At 40.3% G+C, this 16,877-nt stretch overlaps 1 protein-coding gene across 1 annotated transcript in view; it reads right to left on the reverse strand.

Annotated features, from left to right (window-relative positions):
* LOC132869408 (uncharacterized) overlaps window positions 1-16,877 on the reverse strand; it is a 106,012-nt gene that overhangs the window by 19,205 nt on the left and 69,930 nt on the right. Inside the window, 4 exon segments of the mRNA XM_060902728.1 lie at window positions 176-469; window positions 561-866; window positions 5,240-5,545; window positions 10,170-10,217. Coding sequence (XP_060758711.1) covers window positions 176-469; window positions 561-866; window positions 5,240-5,545; window positions 10,170-10,217 — 954 coding nt within the window.

A 16,877-nucleotide genomic window follows, 5' to 3' on the forward strand; every position in this document is an offset into this window, starting at 1 on the left:
CCGTCACAGGAAGTTTTCATTTAGTTCAGTAAAACTGACTGCTTCTTTAGAAGAAATGAGTCATTCAGCTGTTTGGACAGGTTTCAAATTGGTAGGTAAAGGTCAAAGTAGGAGTAGAAGAATCGTATAACACGTACCATAATACAAGTTTAAATTATATCCATTATATCCTTACCTGTAGTATCGATCGTCTCCTCTACTTTGTTGAAACATGGATGTTTAGCGATGCATGTGATTTTCTGCACGGTTTTCCAGTCTGCTGTAGAGATGGTCAGATTGCTGACCGTCTTGCCCAGTCTCGTCTCTTCTGTGCTCGTCTTGTCCTTCTTTTCCTTTCCGTCTACAAGCCATGACACTTGGGTGTTGAACGTAGTCTCAACAACACAGGAGACTGTTACTTCTGAATCAGTCAATACTGACATGAGACGAGGTTTCTCCAGACGTATCAGCGGTTTGGATGTCGGATGAGCTGCAATACAGTATATCAGCGCAAGATTGTTCACTTCAACTTGAACATCATGGATGGTTTTTATTTTGCATTTTCCTTCTGCGGATCTGACCTTTACACTTGCTCCATGTTTGTTTGAAGGTCTTGGAATTGTGTGTGGCCTGACAGGTGAACTCTGTCCCTTCGTTCCATTGCTCTGTATTAATGCTGAGTTCACAGAGTGCAGCAAACATCTTTTCTCCTTTGCTGGAAGCTTCGAATACTTTCAGGGTCGATTTCTCTTGGAGCAGCTCCTTACCCTTGTACCACTCGCCATTCACTTTTTTCGGACGAAAACCATCCAACCAACAAAGCAGACGAACGATGTCGTCTGCTGTCGTGATGCTGATGGTGATGTTGGGCTCAGTCACAGGCTGAGCTATAAACAGCGAGATACAAGCAATTCAAGTGCATGACGTTTATATTATTGATATATTTAGTGATGAGTCAAACTTCCTCAAAGTTTCTTCTTCTTTTGTTGTGTATTAAAACACTGGCACAACAACACTTCATCAGGAACTCAAACTGTGATACTGGACAATAAACTTCATGATGATGATGTCATAAGAAATATGACTGCATCCCATACACCACAAGGAACTCTGTTTGAAAAGCACCTGGCACAAATCAGAGAAGATGGCACTTCTGTTTGTTCTATGGATAAATAATTGAAAGCTATATTATATTTTTAAGCACTTTTTAAAACTCCTGGCCCATCAGATCCTGGGTTTGGTGAGAGACGAGTGAGAAAAACATATTGAGCACAACGTGCCAGAGCCTCATTAGCGAATGAATATCAGCAGATTTACTGTCCGTTTCTGTTAAATCAAAAATATTTCATTTTCACTTCAATAATCTGACATTGCAAAAGAACAAAATCAAAACTTGTTTTTTTTTTTTGCTCTTGGAAATTCGCAACATCCTTTCTTTTAATTTTCTGCCCCCAAAGTTGCAGCAAAGCCAAACAACCTCATCACCAGAGTTAAAAGTTCGACCAGTGTTTATTTCATCTGCATGACTGCTCATAATAAATCTCATCGACAGAGCAAGCGAGACGAGTTTGTGAGATTGGAAGTGAGGATTAGTTCATCAGTGTTTTTTTTCCCTTTTTCTTTTGACTCATTCTGTGTTTATTTGGTTGTGTGTGGGAGTTTTTAAAAACACAACTCAATGGAACAACTCATGACAAATAACTGTGTTTAGTATGAAGTGTCGGATTTATCACAGTAATCACTCTGTGTGTGTTTGATCTCGCTCTCCTCTTAGTTTTTTGCATGATTAATTTAAAGAACAACATCAGTATAATTCTTTGTGTGTGTGTTTGACAGTGTGTGGTGTTTTGTGGTGTGGTTAGAGGAAGGAGAGCAGTACAGGCTTCAGCGAGCACAGCAACCAGTGGATGGAAGTACACTCTAAAAAATAAAGGTGCTTCAGTGGTTCTTCAAATCTCTGGATGGTTCCATGGAGAGTCAAAACTCTGTGATGAACCATTACATTATGCGAAAGGTTCTTCACATTGGAAATGGTTCTTCAGAGCCTGGCATTCTCTTACCATTTGCTGGTCAATGCACATAGGCTATGTTTACACAAATCTGTCTTCACTGCTCAAACACATGGTTTAAATGGTTCTTTAAAGAACTGTTGCATGAAGGGTTCTTTGAAGCTCTGAAAAAGGTTCTTCTATGGCATCGCCCTGAAGAACCGGTACTGGCCCCATTATTTTTTAGAGTGTAGCAGTGAGACAACAAGCAGGCCAAAGATAAATGGCACAATCTTCCAAATGAAGAAGTGAAAATCATCTGTATCTCTGAGATGGAGTGAAACACACCTGCACAGGAAGAAGTGCAATGTTTGCATCCATTAGTTAGATCATTGACTTGCCGTGTTTTGCCTCTTATGTAAAGAGTGTTTTTTATTCTCTTCGTTTGCTCAGTGACATGAAAAAGCCTTTGTAAAAATGCACAAGACAGTTTCGCTTCATAAAAGAATAAATCAGAGAACAAAACACTTTTACTCCATTTACAGAAAAGAAACTGAAGGAAATACGATTGCCAATGAAACAGTTTAGAAAAAGGTGGGAGTTGTTAGAAGCAGAGATGTAGGGGGGTGCTTGATCACACCTGCAAAAAACACACACAGGTCCATATGCAGCAGCAATGGGCACAGCAGGTTTTGCAGTTGAGGAATAGATTGTGTTGCCACAGTATATCAAGTCCACAAAAAGTGCATTTTTTTGACCAAATAATCTCTGAATGGATATCAGTGCTGTCAAATTCTTAATGTTAATACATATTCTATACGTGGAAACTTGGAATATTGAAATTTCCGGTTTCTCAGTAAAAGAAGCTGTGGATATATTTTTCTTATTAACTTCGAGAGGGATCAAACATTGTCAATCACCAAATTGCTGATTATTTTCCTATCACAGCACCCCTCATGTTTTCTTTCTGGCTAAACAAATGACATGGATGGATTCGAGCAGGGTTCAGGAGAAAACTCTGAACTGTACAGAGCACTGGATCTCTGGGACTGAGGCCGAGAACCCCTTCAATTAGAGTTTCCCAGTCTGTAAAATCGAATCGATCTCATAACTGTTGATGCCACAGCAAAGTTTTGCAAGGATTTTTGAGAGCATACTGTAGCAACAAGCATGCGAGAAGTCATAAGCTACAGGTGAAAAAAAGGGAACAGGCTTTGTTGAGCATTGGCAGAGAAAGAGCACACAGTGTACGTCAGCTTTGGAATTTAAAGTGTTTGACTGTGGATATGAAATATTCCGGTGCTGATTGAAAAAAATGGACAGACATTTTAGGAATAATAAACTTTTCGTCAGACACTTTAAATGGCCAAAGCAGACTGTCTCGGTGTGATTAGACATGCAACATCCTCTTTGAAAAGGACTCGAAGGAATTGAAACTGTTGTACCGTAGACATTTATTCTTGTCTAATTTACAGTCTAATTTCAAATCCTGTGCAGAGTTTTCTGAAAGAATAATGCTCACACTGAGACTGGAGTTAGATTACACATGGAGCTGAGAGAAATATTCACTAATTATTCTCAAGTCATCGCCATCTCTCTGGCCTTTGAGGCTGCTGGGAAAACAGTCAAAGTGTCGGATCTGAATTTTTGATCACTCGGATTGACTAACCACAAACTCTGATTGGTGCCAGGAGAGAAAAGAAACTTCAGTCTATCACGATTAAATGGTTGGTTTCAATTCTTCTTTTTAAATGATGGAGTTTTACAGGAACTTCACTTCAGTGCTCGCTAAAACCGTGTTGAAGATCATGCCTCGGAAGCAAGCAAACAGTAATAAATATATTTATTACTGTTTGCTTGCTTCCGAGGCATTATATATAATGTGTGTGTTTACTGACCATTTCATCAAATCCACTTCCCAGTATCAGTAATCCTGTAATCTAGACACAAACTGTTTTCTCTCGTCACTGGGGTGATACCATCAAGGGCTCGTCTTTTCTACCTTGAATATGTCCATTTTACCAAGGAAGATGCATGTCGAGTCCCTTTCATTAGTTTTCAGAGTAAAGCTTTAAATGTGCTGCACATCCAGGGGCTTTAAGGTCCAATTATGGACGTTACATTCTTTTAAAATGTGCACTATATTCACGTTTCCACGGAAAAGATACAGACTAAAGGGCTAAAAACTGCCCCCCGGTTCCACCCCAGTGACAAGGAAGGTTTAGTCCCAGTTTGTTTCTGGGAGTGTGTGTATGGGGCAGGTGTAGGTTTCTTAATCAAGTGGCCACCGATTGCAGATTTGGAAAAAAAAAAAAAAGGGTGTTTTCAGGTGTTTCTGTCTTACCTGTACCCAGAGGCGCATCTTGTCACCAGTCAAGGCAGACAGCTGCTTGGGGCCCCTGATCCACTAGGTGGCGAAAGAGAGTCGAGATTTGACACTTGCGTTTTGAAAAGTCATTGCGCGTATTAACCTGCAAATAGAAAATTGTGCCTGTCGTACACAAACCAGCTATTCTTCTAATTACGACGTCAAGAAGAAAATGAAGAGGAGCTATCCACCCAGGAATGGAAAAAGAAAAAAGAGGAAGAGGAGAGAAGAAAGCAAGACAGTGGTAAGTCAGTCGAAATAATAATGAATGATGTAGTGCTATAGAATGGTGCTAGTCTAGTTTCACTCGCGTTAGCATGGCCATACTTTTCTTTTGTTGATTTTAATGACTGTACTACAGTCACTGCCTGGTTTAATTTGACAGCAAAGTTAGTTAACTTCAGTTGGCTCTCCAACAGACCGCACGGTGTGCCATGCATGCCCATACACAAAGGCTAAAAGCCTTTAAAGTTTTTTGTTTTGTTTGTTTGTTTGTTTTAATATAATTGGCAATTACCTTGCACTGTCTGTTAAAATGAACAGAAACTTACAGTAACTTAAGAAATATAGAAAACGCTGCTCACAAATTGTTGTTTTTATGAAACATTTATGAAAATGCTGACATCTATTTGTAACTTTTTGTAACTTCACTTTTTGTAGCTTGTGAAATAAAAAAACATTACTGTTCACAATTTGTTGTTGATTTATTGAACTGCATGTGTTCGTAACTTCACAATTTGTAACTTGTGAAATAAAAAAACTATATTGCTTAGAATTTGTTGATGTTTTATTAAAATAAAGAGTTTGTCCGAGTGAATTTCTGTTGTGTGGTGTGGGGTGGGGTGGGATGGGGGGGATTTCTGCTTGGGGCCCCACCAGACCCTAGAATCGCCTCTGCCTGTACCTTTCTTTTGTAAGGTCTCTTTTTTGGAACCGACGCTATTTTCCACTTGGCACGTGAACTTCTTGCTCTGGTCCCAGTCGGCAGCCTTGACGCGCGCGTTGCTCACCGAGGTGAAGCCTCCGTTCGCGCGCACCGCCGGGTATTGCACGAAGTCAGTCAGCGCGCTCCCGCTCGCATCCGTCCATTTGAAGCTCAGTCCGTCGGCGGTGGCCAAATCGCGCGTGATGCAGCCCAGAGTGACGTAACCGTCCGGGGACGAGCCGCACTGCCACACGGGAAACAGGGACTTCGGCGCACTTGGCACTGCTGTAGATAGACAGATCAGATCGGGAGATAAACGGAGCCGCAACACGATATTTATTCTGCACCTGGAAGCTTCAAATGCAACCGATTTTATTCCCAAATCAACATTTATTTTCTCTCCTTCCCTTTTCAAAGTGGACTTTATTCTCCTTTCCAGTCAGAGAACACACAGACATTTTTATTGGCCTCCATTTTAAATTATTCATCATCTACAATTCATTCAGACTAATGATTAATAATTATTATACATTCGAATGTATAACAGCAATAATTATACTTATTTTACACACACACACACACACGGTAACGTGAAAAACTCGGTCTCACCGCTCGCGCAAACTCCGGCCGCAGTTTTCCACCTGAATGAGATTTTATTCGTTCATTTCAGATCGACGCTGTGCGCCGGAAAAAAGGTTCCGATCACTAAACCCGCCCTTTTCTTACGATTTAATTCGTTCTCGGAATAAACGAATTGTGCCGAATTTTCAAAACATGAGACAATTCAACAAAACTAATTCAATTAATTTCCTTCCATGAAAAAAAAAATTGTAAAACTCCGATATAATAATACAATTTAGTCTCTTAAAACAAATAGAAAGCATTTACTAAGAGTTCGACCGATTTATTTATTTATTTATTTATTTATAGAGAATTCTACACCATGAAGGTCGGCGACTTGAACCAACTGACTCATATAAGCAACAAAACACAAAGCAAAGGCTAAATACATTAGTAGTAGTAGTAGTAGTATCAGTAAACCCACTCGGATTATTTGTCAGGATTTTCTTCCACAGAATCTCTCTTTATGTTTTATTCTAATTCTACATTTCCGCTCCTTTGAAACAACGGACTCTTCTAAAGCAGAAAAGCGCAAAACAAAATAAATCCATCATTTCAAATCGTTCAGATTTTTCACACCAAATTATTTTATAAACGATGAGAAGAAGCGAAAACAAACACACAACGTGAAAGGGATTTTCTGTCTCTTCTTTCCCCACTTTTCCCTCCATTATTCCTCTCCACAAATCCGTCTAAAGCAGGAACTCATCACATTCATGCACACTTTATTAGACGGAGTAATAATCATTCACTGACTTTAAATACAATCGTCTCGCAAACTTATAACGAGAAAAAAAGCCCTAAAATATGATGCAAATAACCGACTTTTTAACGTCCCTTAACTTTCCCGCAGCTTTACATTTTAGACCATTAAATCTCGCTTTATGACACAGAAATAAAGCTGAAGGTCAAATCTCTGAATTACTGACCGCTTGTTCCGGTGCAGCTGAGTCTCTTCCCCAGTAATCAGAAGCCCAGTTCCACAGTGTTCAAGCTCACAGCCCACCTCAATCCACTCAACTCAACCAAACCAAACCAAACCAAACCAGGGACATTATCGCGCTCACTGACGCTTCAGACGCGCGTCATTAAAAATCAACCAAATAGAGAACTTTATTCAATGAAACGCTGAAAATATCCGACAGCTTATTTAAAAAAAATAAAAAAGTTTTTGTTTTAACCAGAAAAACCGCGATCTTGTAGGATATTAACAGCATTATCATGTTTACTAAAACTGACCTTGAAAACTCAAAACCTTGAAGTGAACATTTTTAAAGTTTGAAGAGAACTGAAGCGTTATTTTCTGCGTTTTCTCCAGAAGAGTAGTCCAGGCTCATGAGAAAACCTCACAGCGCACAGTCATTACCACCAGTCTACAGTCTGATCTTTTTTAAAGAAAAGAAAATAAGGGAAAAAAGTTTCATGTTGGTTTCACGGCACGAATAGATTAAGATGTGGCTCTTATAAGCACCTCTAAAAAATAAATGACCTTATTTACGCAAAAAAATTGTGGCAACAATTTCCACGTAATTTTCTTATGTAAATCTTACGTTTGTTTTCCAAATATCCTTTACTATAATATTTTATGTAAAGCTTACGAATGTTTTTTACATACATTTTTCTAGCTTTCTGAATGTAAATTGCATGACACCATGCAATTTACATAACAGCTGGTTTAATTAAGAAATTGTTGTGTGCATCACATTTTATCAAACATCACCTTTTATCAAAACATCACGCCCACAACTGGGCAAGTTACAAAGATTTATCTCTAGGATACCAGAAGTAACGGTGACCGTCGTTCCCTTTCCCCAGTAGTCAAAAGCGTTGTCACAGTGACACAAATCCACTCTGACATCGTTCAAAAACACCTGCTGTCCGATCTAACGATATATTACTGATCATGTCTCAAAGTCACTCACAAAAATCAGATCCGGAAAGTTGTAAAGTTTCTCAGCGTTAAAGATCCATCAGGTGTCATTTTATATTCAGAATTAAAACTTTACAGCACATTGCTGATCGATGCCGGGTTTATACGAGAAAAAAAAATAAACGCACATTAAAAAACATCCACGGACGTGCCATTTTCTTTATTTTCCCCAACAATCAGATAAATATTTCTCTTTTAAATGAAGTGCGACTTTTTCACAGGAACCCCATTTTCTCAGCAGTTTAATGAAACAATATACAACCCCGATTCCAAAAAAGTTGGGACAAAGTACAAATTGTAAATAAAAACGGAATGCAATAATTTACAAATCTCAAAAACTGATATTGTATTCACAATAGAACATAGACAACATATCAAATGTCGAAAGTGAAACATTTTGAAATTTCATGCCAAATATTGGCTCATTTGAAATTTCATGACAGCAACACATCTCAAAAAAGTTGGGACGGGGCAATAAGAGGCTGGAAAAGTTAAAGGTACAAAAAAGGAACAGCTGGAGGACCAAATTGCAACTCATTAGGTCAATTGGCAATAGGTCATTAACATGACTGGGTATAAAAAGAGCATCTTGGAGTGGCAGCAGCTCTCAGAAGTAAAGATGGGAAGAGGATCACCAATCCCCCTAATTCTGCGCCGACAAATAGTGGAGCAATATCAGAAAGGAGTTTGACAGTGTAAAATTGCAAAGAGTTTGAACATATCATCATCTACAGTGCATAATATCATTAAAAGATTCAGAGAATCTGGAAAAATCTCTGTGCATAAGGGTCAAGGCCGGAAAACCATACTGGGTGCCCGTGATCTTCGGGCCCTTAGACAGCACTGCATCACATACAGGCATGCTTCTGTATTGGAAATCACAAAATGGGCTCAGGAATATTTCCAGAGAACATTATCTGTGAACACAATTCACCGTGCCATCCGCTGTTGCCAGCTAAAACCAGTTCAAAGAAGAAGCCATATCTAAACATGATCCAGAAGGGCAGACGTCTTCTCTGGGCCAAGGCTCATTTAAAATGGACTGTGGCAAAGTGGAAAACAGTTCTGTGGTCAGACGAATCAAAATTTGAAGTTCTTTATGGAAATCAGGGACGCCGTGTCATTCGGACTAAAGAGGAGAAGGACGACCCAAGTTGTTATCAGCGCTCAGTTCAGAAGCCTGCATCTCTGATGATATGGGGTTGCATTAGTGAGTGTGGCATGGGCAGCTTACACATCTGGAAAGACACCATCAATGCTGAAAGGTATATCCAGGTTCTAGAGCAACATATGCTCTCATCCAGGCGGCGTCTCTTTCAGGAAAGACCTTGCATTTTCCAACATGACAATGCCAAACCACATACTGCATCAATCTGTAATTGATCATGGCTGCGTAGAAGAAGGGTCCGGGTACTGAACTGGCCAGCCTGCAGTCCAGATCTTTCACCCATAGAAAACATTTGGCGCGTCATAAAACAGAAGATATGACAAAAAAGACCTAAGACAGTTGAACAAGTAGAATCCTACATTAGACAAGAATGGGTTAACATTCCTATCCCTAAATTTGAGCAACTTGTCTCCTCAGTCCCCAGACGTTTACAGACTGTTGTAAAGAGAAAAGGGGATGTCTCACAGTGGTAAACATGGCCTTGTCCCAACTTTTTTGAGATGTGTTGTTGTCATGAAATTTAAAATCACCTAATTTTTCTCTTTAAATGATACATTTTCTCAGTTTAAACATTTGATATGTCATCTATGTTCTATTCTGAATAAAATATGGAATTTTGAAACTTCCTCATCATTGCATTCCATTTTTATTTACAATTTGTGCTTTGTCCCAACTTTTTTGGAATCGGGGTTGTAATTGTTCCAGTTTTTCTTGTAATATTGTTGGTGTTCGAGGAGGCGAATCGAAAGAGGTTTGGTTTGAATTTCTTACCTGAAGTCACAGTCACCGTCGTTCCCTTTCCCCAGTAATCAAAAGCAGCGGCACAGTGAGAAAGTTTAAGGCGCTACTCGGACAATATGGGGACCAAAAGTGGAGACTAATCTATTTTATAAAATGATGTAAATTTAAGGTGATATTAAACGTGTCTAACAAATGTAATCCTACCTGAAGTCACGGTCACTTGAGTTCCTTTTCCCGGTAGCTGTCACAGTGAGTAAAGAGGCTGCGTCTCTGTACAAAATTGCCCCGAGGCTCTGTTTTTGCAGAGCGGTCACTATTTTCTCCCTCTTTTTAAATTTTTTTTTATTTTTTTTTACGGACGACTCAGACAGCCTTTACCTTTTATGTTTGTATTCTTCTTTAAATCGATATTTGTTTCGAAATAAAAACAAGAACATTAAAACACTTACCTGAGGTCACAGTCACTTGAGTTCCTTTTCCCCAGTAGTCAAAGTAGTCATCACGTTGGTTAAAACCTCGGAGCAATCGAGCAAAAAACAATATCCGTGCCTGCAAGCCTCAAATGGATTTTTCTTTTCCACCAAGGAGTTTTTTCCCCTCTTTATCAGATAATACACATGTATTTGACTGTACTCTATTCGAGGAAATGGTATTGTTTATTTATTTAATTAATACGAACTAATGAACTTCCTTGAATCCTCTAATTCATATAAATTATTCATTCAGAATTATAATTGCAAAAATAAGTAAATCAAAATACTATTAATAAAATTAATGATTTTAATTAAATGTGTTTTGTTTTACAGCCACTAATTGTGATCCCTAGGCTTCTTATTCTTCTTCTATTTTAATAATGCAAGTGCCATTTCAGGAGAAACTTCATTCAAAATGTTTTGTAGGTCTTTTTGATATTCCACCGGCATCCATCTTTTTTTATCCCTCTATCCGTCTGTATTTTCCCCACAGACTTTGAATGGGAACATTTTCAAACTTGCTCGACATGTTCTGGGAAATGTTACAAAGCCCTTTTCTTCCCTCTATAACTCCTGCTTTCTATTTTTTATTCTTCACTTTTCCTCCCATTGGCTTCGGTTCATTTTTCAAAGCCAATTGTTCCTTGAGATTAAAAGCTAGGACCATCGAAGTTGATATATATCGTTAAGTTGTCATGACTTAAGTCAATACTGCATTACTTTTTCTCTGCTCCTCTTTGGTCCTTTCTTTTTCATCCCAATATCTTCCCATTAGAGACCAATGATTTTACTACTCCAGCATCTTTTCAGGGAGAGTGATGAAACTTGGTCTGTGGACTCAACTGCAAAAGTACAGTACTGAATCGCTTTTCGGTGACACCTGTCTCACCCTTCTATTATTTCTTTCATCCCTCCAGAGCAATCCAGTTGTAAGTCCTCCTTTACATTTTAAGGTAAACTTGCCAACTGGATGTAGATTCAACTGCTGAAATAAAGCACACTGTTACTCTGTGTATCTCTCTCCATAGCTTCATCAACGTTCCCATCTCGTGCTTAATTTCTTTGGGTCTAATGTCCACTCTCGTTTTCATTCAGTGCTAAGACTTATAAAACTCTGGGTCAGGGCCGGCTCTAGGTCTTCGGCTGCCCTAGGCGAGATTGAGTTTTGGCGCCCCCCCCAAGAAAAAAAAACCCTCTAATAACATCTAAATAACACTTTAATCTAATCACTCTATTCCATTACTATTAAAAAATGTACGGTGCATGGACAATAAACAAGAAGTCATTTTTATCTTTTTCATTATTGTTATTATTGTTATCATTATTCACATAAAGTGTCACAAAGTAAAATGACCACACAAATTCAATACATATCTCCATATAATGGGCAAAAACTCTTCCGCACCCTGTTCAAAGTGTAGTGCATGGAGAATAAACAAGAAATTATTTTTAGTTTCTTTTTTGCTATTAAAAGTTAAGTCATCTCTGAAGAATTAACAAATTAAATGAATAAAAAATTCTACAATTCTAAATTGTGCAAACTTAAGCACCCTGTTAGGACATCAATGGGCTGTATTTTCAAACAAAAGTGCTATTATGGGTACTTTGTTATTGAAGTAACATTACAATGGGACTCGTCTGGTCTTCCTAATGGCAAATTCCTTGATAATATCATCAAATGATATTTCTCTTGAGCAGGGGTGGTCCTGGGGGCAGGCCGACCGGGCAGCCGCCCGGGGCGGCATCACGGGGGAGGCGGCACGAGTGCGGGCGCGAAAAAAAAAGGGCGTGTGTGTGTGTGTGTGTGAACATTTTGGATGGGGTAGCCCAATAGACCCTTTTCACTGACGTCACCGGAAACAGGAAGTAAACAAACCCTGCGCCATATTGGAAGACCAACAAACTCGTGATTAGGGGGAAATAACGGCAGCGCGCGGAATTTAAACCCATGAGGCACTTGATTCATCATAAACCTACAATGGTAAACTTTTGTGCTGTGTTAGGGTGTTCCAACAAAGCTGATGGGAAAGGTGAAAAGAAGTCTTTCTACAGAATACCAGCTGTGATTGAGATACAAGCAAACCAAGGAGCTTTCTGCCAGGAGACAGCGAATAAGTGCATTACTGAGTGTCTCTGAGCAAAGGAGAGCCTGAACGTTGCAACCTCCCTATTGGCTGTTTATTGGTAAAAATGTATCAATTGTTGCCCTTCATCGCGGACTCGAGAGACGAGATCTGACGAGTTAGTTCGTTGGTAGCAGAACAAAATGTCTGGACACAAATCGGGTTTTCAGAAAAAGAAAGAAAATAAACGGAGGGTCGAAAATACAAAAAAGGAGGCAGAAAATGCAAAACGAGTTTTAAGGTAGGACAAATGGTTACTTTTCTGAGGCAGCCCGCCATGGTCAGGCTTATTAATTCTGTCAGGCTTATTTATTATAGCCCATTTAGTTAAAATAGTTGATATAAAATGTTTATAGTTATAGTTATGTGATGGTTGTCCTGATTTAGACTGGTGTTTGTTTGTTTTTTTTGGGGGGGGGGGGTTGCGCGATGTTGCACCCGGGTCCAGATTAGGGCAGAACTGGCCCTGGCTACATTTCAGGTGTAGTTTGTTTTATGAATGTATGTACTTGCATAGATGTGTACTTGGTCTTCCAATATGGCGCTTAACAAAATCTCGCGGCGCGGTGACGTCATGCGGTAGCCCTCGATACCAAAGTTGCGCAGGTGACGTCATCAGTGTGTGTGTGTGTGTGTGTGTGCCTAACTTGTCGTAGCCCCATAATATGCACAATCCCGCCAGCGGAACGTTGTACTAGTCATCAAAAAGACTTTACTACCATAGTACTACACTACTATGACTTTACACAGAGTCTTAAGTAATACATTACGACTTGATCATTGACATTCTGGTAACAGCAAATTTATAACGGGTCGTGTCCGCGACGTACAACACATGACGAGAAATGTTTAAACGACCATGTAAAGCTGTTAACATTCTGTTGGCTAATACAGAGCTCAACGCGGGGGGCGGCACGAACGCAAAAAAAAAAAAACGGTCCCCAAAAAAAAAGGTCCCCCAAAAAAACCCCCCGAAAAAAAAAAAAGACGGGCGGGGCGGGGCGGGGGGCGGGGGGTCCCCAGCAGGGGGTTTCGCCCGGGGAGTAAATCACTCTAGGATCGCCACTGCTCTTGAGATCTCTTGGTTGATGCTCATCAGAGCAAGCCCATTCAGACGTTCTTGATTCATTGTCGACCTTAAGTATCTTCAGCAGTTTTAATTTTGAAAAGCTTCTTTCAGCAGAAGCTACTGTCACAGGTAGTGTAACAGCAGAGGTAAGGAGCGCGTATTTCTACATCCCCAGCCGCATCAGAGGTGTTATAAAAAAGGTTTTCAACCTTTCATGAGCCAGGGCGCACTTTTTTCAATGAAAAAATCTCAAGGCACATCACCAATAGAAAATGTTGACTGAAACTAAAACGCTGTTGCCAATATTTACAATATACAGTCATTCTATAATTTTCCACAGTACACTTGGTGATCTCTCACGGCACACTAGTGTTCCGCAGTACTAGAGTTCGGCAGCACAGTGGTTGAAAACACTGTACACCACTGATGCACTTGGTAACATCTCCATTCAATAACTCCATCCCTCCTTTTTGGTGGGGTTTTGGTCGCTCTTGGCGCCCCTGGGCACACTTTGCGCTCTAGGGAATTGCCTAGGTCGCCTATTGAGGTATTTCACTCACGTGACCAAGTCATGTGATGCTGCCATTTTGGACGGCATGGCTCGAATCAGTTTGAATGTGAGGAAGGCGACAAACGAAAAACATAAAAGAAAAAGGAGCGAGATGCAGAAAACACCTTCACTATCCAGTGATGTAGGGCATTTACAGGGCGAGCAGAGGGAGAGGTATTTGCAAAAATTGAGGTTAGCAGGCTTAGAGAACGACGTTTACCTGCTTCCACCAGGATTGTTCACTGACGTACGGAAGTACACGAAGCCCTCGTCTTTACCTGACTTCGGCCCACATGATCTGTATACCTATGTCGTTAAAAACCCATCGCCATACACAGGTATTGATCTGAAAGCATATACGAGTTTGGATGCCGACAAATATTTTGTGTCAGGCTGGGTAACATGCGTACATCAGCGGGTCGTCCCTGGAGCCGGTGGTCACCATCTGATTACAGCTAAGGTTTGTTCACATTTTCATTTACTTTCGGTCCTCAGGATAAACAAAATGTTATTAAATGTCATTGAAATAACTTCTTAGTCTGAGACATGGCCTGTTATAAATTTGCTGTTACCAGGCAATGACCAAGAACTGTATTATTAGGGTCGGTGTAGTTGTAGCAGTGTATTAGCAACTAGCTGTTAGCACTAGCTAATTTCAACAACATCGTAGCTGGTATGTTACTGTAGCAATATTTACGTTCAGTCATTTGGATGACTGTTAAAACCTTTCAGTCTCAAGTTTTTCCTTTACTGGATTTACTAGTTTACTGAGCTAGCGCGCTCGGCCAAGCCGGGAGCCATCGCGCGCTCGCCGGCCAAGCCGGGAGCCATCGCGCGCTCGCCGGCCAAGCCGGGAGCCATCGCGCGCTAGCCGGACAAGCCGGGAGCCAGCGCGCGCTAGCTCAGTAAACTAGTAAATCCAGTAAAGGAAAAACTTGAGATTGAAAGGTTTTAACAGTCATCCAAATGACTGAACGTAAATATTGCTACAGTAACATACTAGCTACTGTTGTTGACATTAGCTAGCTTGCCGTCCAAAATGGTGGACACCAGGGCGTCACGTGACCCTGTGACGTCAGGTGAAATACCTCAATAGCAATCGCCGGCGCTGCTCTGGGTGATTGGGCCTTTGCTGCAGCCTCTCCGTTTCTCTTCAACGCACTTCCTCGCCATATTAGAGAAGAGAACAATTACAACAGATTTAAGACTTTAGTAAAGACATTTTTATTTAGAGTTGCTTATGAACATTGAATATTTATATTTTATGTATATAATTGCCATATTAGAGAACAATTACAACAGATTTAAGATTTTAGCAAAGACATTTTATTCAGAATTGCTTATGACCACTAAGTAATTATATTTTTTATAATCCATTATCAATCTTTGAATTATTTTCATTTACATATTCATATATAGCTGTATTATTGATTTTAAATATTTGTAATATCTTAAAGTTAGCAATTTATTGTAATTTGTAAGGCGCATTTGATCATATATACATATGCGCGGTATAAATAATAAAGATTATTATTATTATTATTCATTTCATTGGTCTTCAGTAACCACTTTATTCTTTTCAATTTATTCCGGCAACACGACAGGATGGGAGAATTCACCCTGGAAGGGAAAACACCCTGGATGGGACAACATCAGGTCACCATTCCTCACACAAATTATCACCAATGTTCATGTTCACCAGTGAAGCAGCAATGCCACATATTGCACCGCTGTGCCACCCAATTGTCGATGTCATTATGAAGCATATTACAGGCAGGAGGACACGCATGCTGGGGGAAAAAAAGAAAAACAAATTCCCCAGTAATTAACATACAGTGGTGCTTGACAGTTTGTGAACCCTTTAGAATTTTCTAAATTTCTGCATAAATATGACCAAAAACATCATCAGATTTTCACAGAAGTCCTACAAGTAGATAAAGAAAACCCAGTTAAACAAATGAGACAAAAATATTCATCTCATCTCATTATCTCTAGCCGCTTTATCCTTCTACAGGGTCGCAGGCAAGCTGGAGCCTATCCCAGCTGACTACGGGCGAAAGGCGGGGTACACCCTGGACAAGTCGCCAGGTCATCACAGGGCTGACACATAGACACAGACAACCATTCACACTCACATTCACACCTACGGTCAATTTAGAGTCACCAGTTAACCTAACCTGCATGTTTTTGGACTGTGGGGGAAACCGGAGCACCCGGAGGAAACCCACGCGGACACGGGGAGAACATGCAAACTCCACACAGAAAGGCCCTCGCCGGCCCCGGGGCTCGAACCCAGGACCTTCTTGCTGTGAGGCGACAGCGCTAACCACTACACCACCGTGCCGCCCGACAAAAATATTATACTTGGTCATTTATTAATTGAGGAAAATTATCCAATATTACATATCTGTGAGCGGCAAAAGTATGTGAACCTTTGCTTTCAGTATCTGGTGTGACCCCCTTGTGCAGCAATAACTGCAATTAAATGTTTCCGGTAACTGTTGATCAGTCCTGCACACCGGCTTGGAGGAATTTTAGCCCATTCCTCTGTACAGAACAGCTTCAACTCTGGGATGTTGGTGGGTTTCCTCACATGAACTGCTTGCTTCAGGTCCTTCCACAGCATTTCGACTGGATTAAGGTCAGGACTTTGACTTGGCCATTCCAAAACATTAACTTGATTCTTCTTTAACCATTCTTTGGTAGAACGACTTGTGTGCTTAGGGTCGTTGTCTTGCTGCATGACCCACCTTCTCTTGAGATTCAGTTCATGGACAGATGTCCTGACATTTTCCTTTCAAATTCGTTGGTATATTTCAGAATTCATTGTTCCATCAATGATGGCAAGCCGTCCTGGCCCAGATGCAACAAAACAGGCCCAAACCATGATACTACCACCACCATGTTTCACAGATGGGATAAGGTTCTTATGCTGGAATGCA

The sequence above is a fragment of the Neoarius graeffei genome, chromosome 20 (genome assembly GCF_027579695.1).
Source record: "Neoarius graeffei isolate fNeoGra1 chromosome 20, fNeoGra1.pri, whole genome shotgun sequence".
Classification (NCBI taxonomy): domain Eukaryota; kingdom Metazoa; phylum Chordata; class Actinopteri; order Siluriformes; family Ariidae; genus Neoarius; species Neoarius graeffei.